Consider the following 16,908-nt stretch of genomic DNA (forward strand, 5'->3'; position numbering starts at 1 on the left):
CAACTGAAAGCTGAGCAATTGAGAGGATAAAGAAAGCAACTGAGAGGATACTCACTGTTAATTTCAGTATATAATGAACAGTTGGAAGAAGGGATGTCTTTGTTAAGAATTCAACATCAGTACCCTCTCAGCTAAGATACAAGCTGACAAACATCTGATACTTTCAAGACGTCTTTCAGTAAAAAGCAAGAGACCCCAGACTTGACATTCTTGATATTTCGAAGATCAAAAACCATCAGAAAAAGCACTCTTTCAGGGGCAAAAAAGAAGCGTGGTAAACTGCACTCAACCAAACAGCATTCATTTTAACATGACTAAATATAAGGGTATACATCTAGAAACAAAGAATGTCGGTGATACTTATAGAATGATGTCAAGTATCCAGGGGTAGCTGTGTTAGCCACAAAAACAACAAGGAGTCTGGTGGCACCTTAAAGACTAACAGATTTATTTGGGCATACGCTCCGATGCATCTAAAGAAGTGGTGTTTTACCCACAAAAGCTTATGCCCAAATAAGTCTGTTAGTCTTTAAGGTGCCACCAGACTCCTTGTTGTACTTATAGAAGGGGAGTCTATTCTGGGAAGCAGTGACTGAAAAAGACTTGGGGGTCATGGCTGATCATCAGCTGAACAAGAGCATCCACTGTGATGCTATGGTCAAAAGAGCTAACGCGATCCTAGGATGCATAAGCAGGGGAATCTCGAGTAGGAGTAGAGAGGTTATTTTACCTCAGTATTTGGCACTGGTGTGACTACTGCTAGAATACTATGTGAGGTCCGTGCCCACAATTCAATGTTGATGATAAATTGGAGAGGGTTCAGAGAAGAGCCACGAGAAGAATTAAAGGATTAGAAAACATGTCTTACAGTGATAGACTCCAAGTGCTCAATCTATATAGTTTAACAAAAAGAAGATTAAGGGGTGACTTGATTACAATTTTTAAGTATCTACATGGGGAACAAATATTTAATAATGTGCTCTTCAATCTAGTAGAGAAAGGTAAAACATGATCCAATGGCTAGAAGTTGAAGCTAGACAAATTCAGATGGAAAATAAGGTGAGAGTAACTAACCAGGAACAATGGATCCCTAGCCTCTGTTTCCCAGAAGCTGGGAACAGGCGACAGGAGATGAATCCGTAGGTGATTATCTGTTCTGTTCATTCCCTCTGAAGCACCTGGCATTGGGCACTGTCAGAAGACGGGACAGGGCTAGATGGACCTTTGGTCTGACCCAATATGGCCGTTCTTATGTTCTAGGGATCATGATGGATTTTCCATCACTGACCATTTTTAAAACTAGACTGGATGTTTTTCTAAAAAATATGCTCTATGAATTATTTTGGGGAAGTTCTATGGCCTGTATTATACAGGAAGTCAAATTAGATAATCATAATGGTTCCTTGTGGCCTTGGAATCTACAAAAAACACTTTGCACCCTTCTTCATAAAGATGCCCCCCACCCCCAAAAAAAAGGGCATAAACCCAACCTTTTAAAAATTATTTACAGATTACCTTTCAGGAAAACAAACAGGTGTTAAAAAAAATCCATGAAGGGGCTACTGCCAATCATTGAGGAAAAACCCTCGAAATGAACTAAAAGTTAAGTAGTCAAATTAATAAAATAATTCCTCTGTATATTTTCTTTCTTGATAGTTTATTACAAATTATATTTTATTTAAAATATTCGCTGTTTACATAATGTCATCTGCAAGGTAATTTTAAGAATTCCTTTTACTTTATCACATTATAAGCCTGTAAAGACTTGAAGAAAAATGACAAATACACAAAGTTTTGGCAAGTTTAGATGCAGAAGTTATATTGTGATAACTCAAGTCAAACATAAGTTGGTGAATAGAGATGGGTTCAACTTTGATTTTTGTAATGAACACATTTTCTGTCATTACAAAGAGCCAACACATCAAAGAGGACTTTGTTCCAAAATACACATCACTGAAGTTCAGAACTTTCCTGCTTCAACCTGACTCATAGACTTTATGGTCAGAAGGGACCATCATGATCATCTAGTCCAGAGCTGGGCAAATTATGGCCCGTGGGCCACATCCGGCCCGCAAGACCGTCCTGCCTGGCCCTGAGCTCCTGGCCGGGAAGGCTAGCCCCTGGCCCCTCCTCTGCAGGCACGCTGCCGTGTGGGCAGCACACCTTGCACCCACCCACCACCCAGACTTTCCAATAAGCCTGTCCTACCACTCTGAGCGGCATGGTAAGGGGGCGGTGGGAGGGGGGATTGGATAAGAGGCAGGAGGTCCCGGGGGGCAGTCAGGGGACAGAGGGCGGTTGGATGGGGGAGGCAGTCAGGAGACAGGGAGATGGGGGGGTTGGATGGGGGTGGGGTCCCAGGGGGTCGGGGGTCCTGGGGGGGACGGACAGGGAGCAGGTGGGAGGGTTGGATAGGGGGGGGGGTCCTGGGTGGACAGTTAGGGACGGGGGTCCCGGGAAGGGCGGTCGGGGGACAAGGAGTGGGGGGGAGGAGTTGGATGGGTCTGGGGTCTCGGGGGGCCTGTCAGGGGCAGGGGTGTGGATAGGGGGTGGGGTCCTCGGAGGGGGTGGTCAGGGGACAAGCAGCAGGGGGGGTTGGATGGATCTGGGGTCCCGGGTGTGGATAGGGGTCAGGGCAGTCAGGGGACGGGGGGGGTTGGATGGATCTGGGGTCCCAGGTGTGGATAGGGGTCAGGACAGTCAAAGGACAGGGAGCGGGCGGGGGGGGGTTGGATGGGGGTGGGTCCCAGGGAGACAGTTAGGGGTGGAGGGGTCCTGGGAGGGGGTGGTCAGGGGACAAGGAGAAGGGGGGGTTGGATGAGTCGAGGGCAGTCAGGGGGCGGGAAGTGGGAGGGGGCGGATAGGGGGCAGGAGCCAGGCTGTTTGCAAAGGCACAGCCTTCCCTAACCAGCCCTCCAAACCGTTTCGCAACCCTGATGGGGCCATCGGGCCAAAAAGTTTGCCCACCCATATGACCTCCTGCACATTGCCGGCCACAAAACCTCACCCACCCACTCCATTAACTACTGCAGAATGCACCCAAGTCTTAAATCAATATGTCTAGTATTGCACCTCTTGGGCAAAGTGTTTAAAACACAACCCTGTGTTCCATAAAACTGGATCCATTTCTTTTAATCAAAATGAGCTTTAATCAGCCATTTAAGTGATCTATAAGATTAAATTGCAACTCCACAACTTTACATAGGACAGTATTTCATTAATTCACATCTCTGCACAGTTTATAACTGACAATTTTCTATATTCAACTATGGTAGGGAAAGTGGCTATTTGAACTGGTTTTCATAAAGAAGGGGGGAAAAAAATCACAAAGATGATACCTAAGCCTTAGCATTCCTTCAAGGATTACTTACAATATTTAAAAGCAAATGAAAAATCATGATTAAGGCTGTGAGTTTGTCACGGAGGTCATAGAAAGTCACAGATTCCGTGACTTCTACAGCAGCCAGGGCGGCTGCTTGGGCCAGCAGCCCCAGCCACTGCCGGGGCAGTCTCAGGCCACTGCGCCCCCCTCCCACAGCACCAGCAGATGTTTGGGCGTGAGAGGGGACTGGGGCTTGGGGTGCAGGAGGGGGTGAGGCTTCTGGGCAGCACTCACCTTGGGAGCTCCCCAGAAGCAGCTACATACCTCGGCTCCTAGGCGGAGGCGCGACCAGGGGGCTCTGTGCGCAGCCTCTGCCTGTAGGCACTGCCCTCGCAGCTCCCATTGGCCGGGAGTCACAGCCAATGGGAACTGGGGAGTCGGCACTCAGGGTGGACGCAGCATGCAGAGCTGCCTGGCCGCGCCTCCGCCTAGGAGCTGAGGGAGTGAGATGTCAATGGAGACTACACCAAATATGAGCCCCAGGAGGATACAGGGTGGGTTGAAGAGGATTACAAGGGAGAATAGGAATGGAAAGAACTTGCAGCCAGAGGGAACCGGGGATAGACTGGAGAATAGCACCGTCACCAGGAAAAGGCAGGTCTATGTGATCGGGGACTCTTTACTGAGAAGAGCAGACAGGCCTGTAACCAGAGCTGATCCAGAGAATAGAAGGGTATGCTGTCTTCCAGGTGCTACGATACGGGATGTAGACCTGAGGTTGAAAAGGATCCTAAAGGGAGCAGGAAAGAATCCCCTAATTATCCTTCATGTGGGAACAAATGATACAGCTAGATTCTCGCTGGAAAGTATTAAGGGAGACTTGCTAGGCTGGGGAAGATGCTTAAGGAAATCGAGGCTCTGATGATCTTTAGTGGGATTCTGTGTGTTCCTAGAGAAGAGCAACAAAGGTGTGACAAGAGTATGACTATCAACAGATGACTTAGACAGTGGTGCTATAACGAGGGCTTTGAGATGTATGGCCACTGGGAGGCATTCATGGACAGAGGACCTTTCTCTCGGGATGGACTTCATCTGAGTAGGGAAGGAAATAGACTTCTAGGATGGAGGCTGGCACAACTGATTAAGAGAGCTTTAAACTAGGAAATTGGGGGAGACGGTTGGGAGATGTCCAGGTAATCTCCACGCCAGATTTTAGCATTGAGAGGGAAGAAAATGAAGAAAGAAAGGATACAGCCATGGGTAGGAGAATGTAGGAGGAAGGGCAGTGTGGATACCAGTCTGATAGGATATACTGGCTGTAGAATGACCGGGCCTAATAGGGTACAGAATGTGAGCAAGGCCAAACAACAAAAATTAAGATGTTTGTACACCAATGCGAGGAGCCTAGGTAACAAAATGGAGGAACTAGAGCTACTGGTGCAGGAAGTGAAACCAGATATTATAGGGATAACAGAAACATGGTGGAATAATAGTCATGGCTGGACTACAGGTATTGAAGGGTATGTGCTGTTTAGGAAAGACAGAAATAAAGGTAAAGGTGGTGGAGTAGCATTGTATATCAATGATGAGGTAGAATGTAAAGAAATAAGAAACGATGGAATGGATAAGACAGAGTCCGTCTGGGCAAAAATTACATTGGGGAAGAAAACTTTAGAGCTTCCCCTGGGATAGTGCTTGGGGTGTGCTATAGACCGCCAGGATCTAATTTGGATATAGATAGAGCCCTCTTTAATGTTTTTAATGAAGTAAATACTAATGGAAACTGTGTGATCACGGGAGACTTTAACTTCCCAGATATAGACTGGAGGACGAGTACTAGTAATAATAATAGGTTTCAGAGTAACAGCCGTGTTAGTCTGTATTTGTAAAAAGAAAAAAGAAAAGGAGTACTTGTGGCACCTTAGAGACTAACCAGTTTATTTGAGCATGAGCTTTCGTGAGCTACAGCTCACTTCATCGGATGCACAGCATATCGTGGAAACTGCAGAAGACATTATATACACACAGAGACCATGAAACAAAACTTCCTCCCACCCCACTGTCCTGCTGCTAACAGCTTATCTAAAGTGATCATCAAGTGATCATCAAGGAAGGCCATTTCCAGCACAAATCAAGGTTTTCTCACTCTTCCCCCCCCCCACACACACACACAGACAAACTCACTCTCCTGCTGGTAATAGCCCATCCCTCTTTGAAACCTCTCTTTATAATGCGCATGATAATCAAGGTGGGTCATTTCCAGCACTAATCCAGGTTTTCTCACCACCACTCCCCCCCCCACACACACACACACACCCCCTCCAAAAACCACACACACAAACTCACTCTCCTGCTGGCAATAATAGGGCTCAGATTTTCCTAGATGCGATAGCTGATGGATTCCTTCATCAAGTAGTTGCTGAACCGACTAGAGGGGATGCCATTTTAGATTTGGTTTTGGTGAGTAGTGAGGACCTCATAGAAGAAATGGTTGTAGGGGACAATCTTGGTTCGAGCGATCATGAGCTAATTCAGTTCAAACTGAACAGAAGGATTAACAAAAATAAATCTGCAACTAGGGTTTTTGATTTCAAAAGGACTGACTTTCAAAAATTAAGGAAATTAGTTAGGGAAGTGGATTGGACTGAAGAACTTATGGATCTAAAGGCAGAGGAGGCCTGGGATTACTTTAAATCAAAGCTGCAGAAGCTATCGGAAGCCTGCATCCCAAGAAAGGGGAAAAAATTCATAGGCAGGAGTTGTAGACCAAGCTGGATGAGCAAGCATCTCAGAGAGGTGACTAAGAAAAAGCAGAAAGCATACACGGAGTGGAAGATGGGAGGGATCAGCAAGGAAACTACCTTATTGAGGTCAGAACATGTAGGGATAAAGTGAGACAGGCTAAAAGTCAAAGTAGAGTTGGACCTTGCAAAGGGAATTAGAACCAATAGTAAAAGGTTCTATAGCCATATAAATAAGAAGAAAACAAAGAAAGAAGAGTGGGACCGCTAAATACTGAGGATGGAGTGGAGGTCAAGGATAATCTAGACATGGCCCAATATCTAAACAAATACTTTGCCTCAGTCTTTAATAAGGCTAAAGAGGATCTTAGGGATAGTGGTAGCATGACAAATGGGAATGAGGATATGGAGGTAGCTATTACCATATCTGAGGTAGAAGCAAAACTCAAACAGCTTAATGGGACTAAATCGGGGGGCCCAGATAATCTTCATCCAAGAATATTAAAGGAATTGGCACATGAAATTGCAAGCCCATTAGCAAGAATTTTTAATGAATCTGTAAACTCAGGGGTTGTACCGTATGATTGGAGAATTGCTAACATAGTTCCTATTTTTCAGAAAGGGAAAAAAAGTGATTCAGGTAACTACAGGCCTGTTAGTTTGACATCTGTAGTATGGTAGGTCTTGGGAAAAGTTTTTGAAGGAGATAGTAGTTAAGGATATTGAAGTCAATGGTAAATGGGATAAAATACAACATGGTTTTACAAAAGGTAGATCGTGCCAAACCAACCTGATCTCCTTCTTTGAGAAAGTAACAGATTTTTTAGACAAAGAAAACGCAGTAGATCTAATTTACCTAGATTTCAGTAAAGTGTAAAGTGGGAATTATTAGTTAAATTGGAAAAGGTGGGGATCAATATGAAAATTGAAAGGTGGATAAGGAATTGGTTAACAGGGAGACTACAGCGGGTCCTACTGAAAGGTGAACTGTCAGGCTGGAGGGAGGTTACCAGTGGAGTTCCTCAGGGATCAGTTTTGGGACCAATCTTATTTAATCTTTTTATTACTGACCTCAGCACAAAAAGTGGGAGTGTGCTAATAAAGTATGCAGATTATACAAAGCTGGGAGGTACTGCCAATTTAGAGAAGAGCCAGGAAATCATACAGGAAGATTTGGATGACCTTGTAAACTGGAGTAATAGTAATAGAATGAAATTTAATAGTGAGAAGTGTAAGGTTATGCATTTAGGGATTAATAACAAGAATTTTAGTTATAAGCTGGGGACGCATCAATTAGAAGTAATGGAGGAGGAGAAGGACCTTGGAGTATTGGTTGATCATAGGATGACTATGAGCCGCCAATGTGATATGGCCGTGAAAAAAGCTAATGCGGTCTTGGGATGCATCAGGCGAGGTATTTCCAGTAGAGATAAGGAGGTTTTAGTACCGTTATACAAGGCACTGGTGAGACCTCACCTGGAATACTGTGTGCAGTTCTGGTCTCCCATGTTTAAGAAGGATGAATTCAAACTGGAACAGGTACAGAGAAGGGCTACTAGGATGATCCGAGGAATGGAAAACCTGTCTTATGAAAGGAGACTCAAGGAGCTTGGCTTGTTTAGCCTAACCAAAAGAAGGTTGAGGGGAGATATGATTCTCTCTATAAATATATCAGAGGGATAAATACCAGAGAGGGAGAGGAATTATTTAAGCTCAGTACCAATGTGGACACAAGAACAAATGGATATAAACTGATCATCAGGAAGTTTAGACTTGAAATTAGACAAAGGTTTCTAACCATCAGAGGAGTGAACTTTTGGAATAGCCTTCCAAGGGAAGCAGTGGGGGCAAAAGACCTATCTGGCTTTAAGATTAAACTCGGTAAGTTTATGGAGGAGATGGTATGATGGGATAACATGATTTTGGTAATTAATTGATCTTTAAATATTCATGGTAAATAGGCCCAATGGCCTGTGATGGGATGTTAGATGGGGTGGGATCTGAGTTACTACAGAAAATTCTTTCCTGGGTATCTGGCTGGTGAATCTTGCACATATGCTCAGGGTTTAGCTGATCGCCATATTTGGGGTCAGGAAGGAATTTTCCTCCAGGGCAGATTGGAAGAGGCCCTGGAGGTTTTTCGCCTTCCTCTGTAGCATGGGGCACGGGACATTTGCTGGAGGATTCTCTGCTCCTTGAAGTCTTTAAACCACGATTTGAGGACTTCAACAGCTCAGACATAGGTGAGAGGTTTATCGCAGGAGTGGGTGGGTGAGATTCTGTGGCCTGCGTTGTGCAGGAGGTCAGACCAGATGATCGTAATGGTCCCTTCTGACCTTAGTATCTATGAATCTATGTCGCCACTTCCAGGGAGGGACGGGCCAGGTAGGGAGCCTGCCAGCCCTGCCAACCCCCACCCCCCAGCACCTGTGGTGCCCCCAGGCCACCACCACCACCCAATGCACCTGCAGCACCCCCTGGCCATCCCCCACCCCAAGATTTAGTCAGGTATATGTAGTACAAGTCATGAACAGGTAGTACAAGTTATGAACAGGTCACAGGCTGTGTATTTTTGTTTACTGCCCGAAACTTGTCCATGACTTTTACTAAAAATACCTGTGACTAAAATGTAGCCATAATCATGATCACTCAGCTACCTCCTTTCACCAAGATTAGCAGCAATTTGAATGCACCAGTGAGAAAAAGCTAAAGGAAAACTAATTTTAAAAGGCTAATTTCTCATTACTTTAAATGAAGGGAAATACAATAATTATTCATAGTTTTACAAATGACACAATTCTGGCTTTCTAACCAGTGAACTGAGCGACAAGGTGGGTGAGGTAGTATCTTTCATTGGAACAACTTCTGTTGGTGATATAAACAGTAAACCGTGCAACGAAAAGCTACACTGTAAGCTCCTGAGTTTGGCCACACTTACACCAAAAGAAAAGTAGGACATTAAAAAAAGGCTATTTAAAAAGTTGCAAAGAACCTGCTACCTTATAAATTGTGATCTCTCAGGAGCAGGATCTGAAGCCTTTGCAGTGTGCTGGTGCAGTTTCAGTGCATCTTCTGTGGAGAAGCTTGGATTGCTAAGCCAGTCCAATTCTGCAGGTAGAGAAAAATGTGAGATCTACAACAGTTTGCCTGTTGTACTCTTTAAAAGGTGCAGATTCATCTAGTCAGCAGACAACCTAATTCACAGCAAATGTCATTAAAGTCATTTATAAGAGGCAAGGATAGTAGAAAGCAATCCATGAAATTTTCACTTAGCAGAGCACTGAATTTTAGCACATTGTAAAACATTTTTAGGACCTGGAATCCTCCCATGACATGAATCTAAATTTTAAGTAAAATGCTACAAAACAATATTTAAAAGTGTAAACTGAAAAGCAAAAGAGTTTCACATACTTTAGAACTCTCTATATGGTGAATGTCAAAATCAGGCTGACCGTGGGTTTTAATGCCCCAAACAACAGACATGTAGTTACTAAAATAAAAAAATACCAGAGGACTTCAAAAGGAATGTATTGCTCTCAATATTAACAATGTTTATTATAATGCATAAATACCTGTGTTATTCAGATAGAGCTTTCCCTAGACAATATTTCAATACAAAACTCTCAACCACCATTCCTATACAGAAATTATTTTATCTTAAAAATTCTGAAAAATAAGATTGTGCTACAAGTAAATAAATAAATAACACTTTGTATTTATTTCCTTCAAGTATATCAAAGCACTTCATGTATACGAACTAATTATACCTCATAATACTATATGTGTGGAAAATGTTTTTAAACCCATTTTACAGATAGGGACACTCAGCAAGTTTAAGTTACTTGTACAAGTTCACATTGCAGAGCCAGAATTAGAACCCTAAATCCTAGACTTCCCCTCCTCTAACCACTAACATACCATTACCCCTGTATCAAGTGAAATCAAAGACACTCACATTTAATTCTGATATACAATATAGCATTTTAAGTGATTACGTCTCCAAAATTTTGCTTATGTCACATTTTCTGGATGATGGTAGGATATGGAAGTGGTTCACTTCCCAGGCATTTTATTGTTGGAGATCTCTGCATGAATACCAACTCTTTGTGTTTAAAAATGCATCTGTTCAGGCTACTTAATCATTGCCATAATTTTTACTTGTGCCATCAAAATTATCTCCACAACATTAGAATGGTAAAAGAGAGAAGATATGGACTTCTTTTGGAGAATAAAGAGAAGGAAAGGAACTATTCAGAAACAAAGACCTATTTTCATAAATATTCAAAATCGTAAAAAAGATGAGAAAGAATACAAAAAATATTTATTCCAGCCTTACAGAATAATGAAAAATAGCTCGTGGAGGCAGAAAATACAGCTCACTTAAAGTTTATGCACAAATAAATTTGTTAGTCTCTAAGGTGCCACAAGTACTCTTGTTCTTTTTAAAATACTGGCTTCTGCAGCTAACTCAGTCGTATTCACCTTCATTTTCCTGTTTGCTCATAATCTGGAAAAGAAAAACAAGCTTTCCTGCTTTCTCAGGTCCCAAACGATTTCTCAATTTGGAATGAATTAGTCCTAAGGAAGAAAATATTCTTTCTACACCAGCAGAAGAAGCTACTGCTGTTAAAAGTGAGATTATCACTTCAACAGTCTCTGAATCCAAGTGCTTAAGTGACTTCCACCAGTTCACTGGTGTGACTTTCTTTAAAACATCATCATCAAACACACATTTCTTGAATGGTTCTTATTCCCAAACTGGGTCTCTTTTACAGCCTGCTGCCATTATAGGTCTTCCCTTCTAGTGAGAGAACGGTATGGTAGATCTCAAATCAATGAAGGCTACACTCAGAAAGACCTCAAGACTTCCGGAATATGCTGCTCAAACAGTTTCACTTTTATTTCTACTGCCTGTCCCTCCCTTCTCACATTTATCTCCAGACTTCTTCTCCTCGTCCAGACCCTATTCCGCCCCCAACAATCTTCTATTCATTGAACTTTTTGAAACTTTGCACTTTTAGAGAGAGGTAAGGGATTGACTCTGTGTACACAAATTTGTAGAGGGACAACAAGGTTTAGGTCTGTTATTTCTCACCTCTATATATTATTTATTTAAAAACATTTTTACTGTTAACAAACACGTTCTCTCTGGAGACACTAATCCACAGTTTGAGAACTGCAAAACTAAGCATCTCTGATGGTCCCTTCTAGACGGAGCACTGAGTCCCATTGGGTAGATAGAAAGATTAACCTAAATAATCTATACAGAAGCCCCTGAAACCCCATAATCCATGAACTATTGGAACTAATTTACAAAACTTTTCTTAAACGTTACATGAATATATTGTTTCATACTACAGAATTAGAATTTATAATCCTATTCCATGATGAGAGATCTTTGAGCTATAATGTATCTTAATTAAAACTATCTTTAGATCGGTTTTTTTCTTCAAAAAGCATTTTATCAAAAAAATCCGATTTAAGTCACAAAAATAATTGATTTATATCCACCCTGTAAGGGAGTGAATAAAAAATAATTTCAAAATGAAAAAGCAAGATTAAGCAGGTTAAAACTTAGAATTGATGCATTAACACACGGAGTTGCCCAAAAACAGTCAATTGCAGCAAAAAAGGGCACTCCCGCAATCCATCTGGCATGCAAACAAAAATCCATGCAAACAAAAATCCATTTGGCATGCAACAGACACTGGGGGAACAAATTCAGGTTTTGCAAGAGCAAGTAACAACGTCTGCTCTTCTCTCAGAGATAGGATAAAAACCAAGGCTGCAGGTTCCCAACTGCTTTAACCTATGGAGGCACACTCCTCGCTCAAATCTAAAAATATAACCTTCTTTCTCAAATATTTTTACATACTGGTTAAGTTTTCCTTTATATCTTTTCTCAGTTTGCTGAACTCGCTGCTGCTGCCTGTACCTTAATATATCTCGATAGAGTTAATCTTTCTTGGATCAGGTCTCCCTACTATCCTAGGTTGCTCCCAACCTCTTCCTCCGCCCCTCTGCACTACTACTCTCTCTCTTTGTTTTAAAAATTGAAGTTTTTAAAGAAACCTCCAAAAGATAAAGCAGCTGAAAAAACAAAACAAAGAGAAAACAAGGTAAAAACTTTACTTTAAATAAATCCAGTAAATTAATTATTTTAACCCTTCAGGAATGCAACAACTGGAATTACTCCTAACTTTCTTGAAGATATGGTTGCAAAGCAACAGACAAGCAGACTGTTTCTAATCCTAAGCACTAACTAATATTTGAAACATGGGCATTCCTTATTTCCATACAGCAGAGTTTTAATATAAAGTTTATATAAACTAATGAAAAATCACAGAATATCAGGGTTGGAAGGGACTTCAGGAGGTCATCTAGTCCAACCCCCTGCTCAAAACAGGACTCAAAACCCCCTGCTCAATCCCCAACTAAATCATCCCAGCCAGGACTTTGTCACGCCTGACCTTAAAAATATCTAAGGAAGGAGATTCCACCACCTCCCTAGGTAACGCATTCCAGAGTTTCACCACCCTCCTAGTGAAAAAGTTTTTCCTAATATCCAACCTAAACCTCCCCCACTGCAACTTGAGACCATTACTCCTTGTTCTGTCATCAGCTACCACTGAGAACAGTCTAGAGCCATCCTCTTTGGAAACCCCTTTCAGGTAGTTGAAAGCAGCTATCAAATCCCCCCTCATTCTTCTCTTCCGCAGACTAAACATCCCCACTTCCCTCAGCCTCTCCTCACAAGTCGTGTGTTCCAGTCCCCTAATCATTTTTGTTGCCCTCCGCTGGACTCTGTCCAATTTTTCCACATCCTTCTTGTAGTGTGGGGCCCAAAACTGGACACAGTACTCCAGATGAGGCCTCACCAATGTCGAATAGAGGGGAACGATCACGTCCCTCGATCTGCTGGCAATGCCCCTACATATACATCCCAAAATGCCATTGGCCTTCTTGGCAACAAGGTCACACTGTTGACTCATATCCAGCTTCTCGTCCACTGTAACCCCTAGGTCCTTTTCTGCCGAACTGCTGCCGAGCCATTCGGTCCCTAGTCTGTAGCGGTGCATGGGATTCTTCCGTCCTAAGTGCAGGACTCTGCACTTGTCCTTGTTGAACCTCATCAGATTTCTTTTGGCCCAATCCTCCAATTTGTCTAGCGCCCTCTGTATCCTATCCCTACCCTCCAGCGTATCTACCTCTCCTCCCAGTTTAGTGTCATCTGCAAACTTGCTGAGGGTGCAATCCACACCATCCTGCAGATCATTTTTGAAGATATTGAACAAAACCGGCCCCAGGACCGACCCTTGGGGCACTCCACTTGATACCGGCTGCCAACTAGACATGGAGCCATTGATCACTACCCGTTGAGCCCGACAATCTAGCCAACTTTCTATCCACCTTATAGTCCATTCATCCAGCCCATACTTCTTTAACTTGCCTGCAAGAATACTGTGGGAGACCGTGTCAAAAGCTTTGCTAAAGTCAAGTAACAACACGTCCACTGTTTTCCCTTCATCCACAGAGCCAGTTATCTCATCACAGAAGGCAATTAGATTAGTCAGGCATGACTTGCCCTTGGTGAATCCATGCTGACTGTTCCTGATCACTTTCCTCTCCTCTAAGTGATTCAGAATGGATTCCTTGAGGACCTGCTCCATGATTTTTCCAGAGACTGAGGTGAGGCTGACTGGCCTGTATTTCCCAAGATCCTCCTCCTTCCCTTTTTTAAAGATGGGCACTACATTAGCCTTTTTCCAGTCGTCCGGGACTTCCCCGGATCGCCATGAGTTTTCAAAGATAATGGCCAATGGCTCTGCAATCACATCCACCAACTCCTTTAGCACTCTTGGATGCAGCGCATCCGGCCCCATGGACTTGTGCTCGTCCAGCTTTTCTAAATAGTCCCGAACTACTTCTTTCTCCACAGAGGCCTGGTCACCTCCTCCCCATGCTGTGCTGCCCAGTGCAGTAGTCTGGGAGCTGACCTTGTTTGTGAAGACAGAGGCAAAAAAAGCATTGAGTACATTCGCTTTTTCCACATCCTCTGTCACTAGGTTGCCTCCCTCATTCAGTAAGGGGCCCACACTTTCCTTGACTTTCTTCTTGTTGCTAATATACCTGAAGAAACCCTTCTTGTTACTCTTAACATCTCTTGCTAGCAGCAACTCCAGGTGTGATTTGGCCTTCCTGATTTCACTCCAGCATGCCCGAGCAATATTTTTATACTCTTCCCTGGTCATTTGTCCAATCTTCCACTTCTTGTAAGCTTCTTTTTTGTGTTTAAGATCAGCAAGGATTTTACTGTTAAGCCAAGCTGGTCGCCTGCCATATTTACTATTCTTTCTACACATCGGGATGGTTTGTCCCTGTAACCTCAATAAGGATTCTTTAAAATACAGCTTAAGTTACTAAATGCCTTAAGTTACTAAATTAATAACACAAATTTGGCAAATGATATGAATTTTTATCAATGTTTATTAAAAGTTTTAAATAAAAAGGTAATAACTTGCTTATTTAAGTGTTTAACACTTTTATCTGCTTGTTTTTGTTTTAAATGCATTGTTTTAATAACTAAATTCTTAATGCCTTATAACCTTTTTTTAAAAATATAAATGGTACCACATTATTTTAATATTATGGTTGGAGTATAACCATCATAATATTATTACTATTTTTTCCAAAGTTTAAGAAGGTTTCAGTTATAAATATATGCCTCAACAAATAATGCAACTGCAAACAAAAAGAATTCTCTTTTATTAATCCCAGTTTTGGGAGGGGGTTATTTTTTATTCAAAGAAAAAAAATCTAAGGGTTAAGGTAATATTAATAAAATATCAATTTCTTGTTTGCGTTTATAATTTATAAACTTGTTTGCACTTTTAAATATAGTTATAAGAATGTCATAAATAACAATTTATGCATAAAGCTAACCAAACAATTTGAACAGGTTTCCATCTTTGGCTCCCAAACACAATAAAGCAGGGGTGAGCAAATCCGGACCTCGAGCTCCCGCTGGGGAGTGGGGTCCGGGGCTTGCCCCGCTCCAGCCAGAGAGCAGGGTCGGAGGCCGCTCCACGCAGCTCCCGGAAGCAGCGGCATGTCCCCCCTCCAGCTCCTAAGTGAAGGGGCAGCCAGACGGCTCCGCTCTGCACGTTGCCCCCGCCCCAGGCGCCGCCCCTGCAGCTCCCATTGGCCGGGAACTGTGGCCAATGGGAGCTGCAGGGGTGGTGCCTGCGGACAGGGCAGAGCTGCCTGGATGAACCTCCGCATAGGAGCTGGAGAAAGGACATGCTGCTGCTTCCAGGAGCCGCTTGAGGTAAGCAGCGCCCAGAGCCTGCACCCCTGAGCCTCCCCCTGCGCCCCAACCCCCTGCCCCACCCTCCCCAGCCCGGAGCCCCCTCCTGCACCTGAACTCCTCATTTCTGGCCGCACCCCGGAGCCTGCACCCCCAACCAGAGCCCTCACTCCCTCCCACACCCCAACCCCAATTTTGTGAGCATTCATGGCCCGCCATACAATTTCTATTCCCAGACGTGGCCCTCAGGCCAAAAAGTTTGCCAACCCCTGCAATAAAGTGTCATAAAAATTTAATACCCTCAAAGTGTTTGCATGAACTTGCATTTAAAATGTATTTTGCTTTAATTGTTATACACTTTTCTTTTTTGTTAGGTAGTGGTTGTTAAAGTTTATGATTCTAAATAGTTAAAAGTGGAATTGGTATCACAAGCAAATTAACTCTAAAAAGCTTGGTAAAAATTATGTTACTAACTCTTTTGTAAAACAGAGTGCTCAGCAGGGAAAAGCATTACACCTTCTCACAGAAGATTGTGAGCATCTATTTTAGAAGTTAAATATTACATTTAGTATTAAATATTACTAATGCACCTCAAGTGAAAAATGAATATCTATACAACTGCAAAAGTATAGCTTGTGTTATAAAAGACTTGGTCTCTATTACATTGTAAACACACTAAGTTAATAAGTGTATTAAATTTGGGTTACTGAAAAAAGGAAGAAATGTAAAAACAAAACAAAAAAAACTTTATTATGTTCACTAACTAGCTGTTTAAGGTTGCATCCCACAGACCAAAGACACCAGAAGATATCACACCACAAAAACACCAGACGATATCAGTGTACAGTGAAGGAAGCCCCAAGCACCAAGAAAAGAAAAATGAAGTGCTTTATAAGTAAGAGACTGGTCAACTACACCTCAGTCTAACATATATGAACAATTAAATTGGCAATCAGCTAGAAATCACTAGCTAGACCAGATTAAACTGTAATTTAATTTGAATTTGGCTATTGTGTAAAAGCAACTGTATTATTGCAGTATTACTGCTGTATTGTATTATTGCTGTACAGCATTTACAATGTGAATAACTTTGCAAAGCTGTTTAACCAACACACTAGTAAAAATTAACAAATGAACGGCATCAAGGAAAAAACATATTGGTAAAATTAATCATTAAGTTACATAGAAACTATAAATTGTGTAAACAAATTCCCTGTTAGTACCAGTCATAATTTGGGTCAGTAACATTGCATCCTAACTGAGGCACATGTTATTCAAAACAATCTTGTTCAGTGTCTGAGTACCAATACTAAATCCTGACACAGCAATGTTGGATAAATTGGTTACTGTCCATTCAGTAGGTTATCTGGAAGACAGCAGCTATAAGAAACAACTGAATCTATTTCAGCTACTGGTAAATCACATAGCAATGCAATGAATGGAACACAGAAGCTAGCCACTCCTGTTTCCTGCCCAGCAAAGCTTATCCCAGAGGGTGACAACCAGCAGTAAGGGTAACATATAACATGGATGGACAG

The 16,908-nt window shown here is 42.4% G+C and overlaps 1 protein-coding gene across 1 annotated transcript in view; it reads right to left on the reverse strand.

Annotated features, from left to right (window-relative positions):
- Nucleotides 1–16,908, reverse strand: part of NRDE2 (NRDE-2, necessary for RNA interference, domain containing) — a 76,427-nt gene that overhangs the window by 50,396 nt on the left and 9,123 nt on the right. Inside the window, 1 exon segment of the mRNA XM_074956109.1 lies at nt 9,063–9,171. Within this exon segment, the coding sequence (XP_074812210.1) occupies nt 9,063–9,171 (109 nt within the window).

This window comes from Natator depressus, chromosome 6 (assembly GCF_965152275.1).
Source record: "Natator depressus isolate rNatDep1 chromosome 6, rNatDep2.hap1, whole genome shotgun sequence".
NCBI lineage: Eukaryota > Metazoa > Chordata > Testudines > Cheloniidae > Natator > Natator depressus.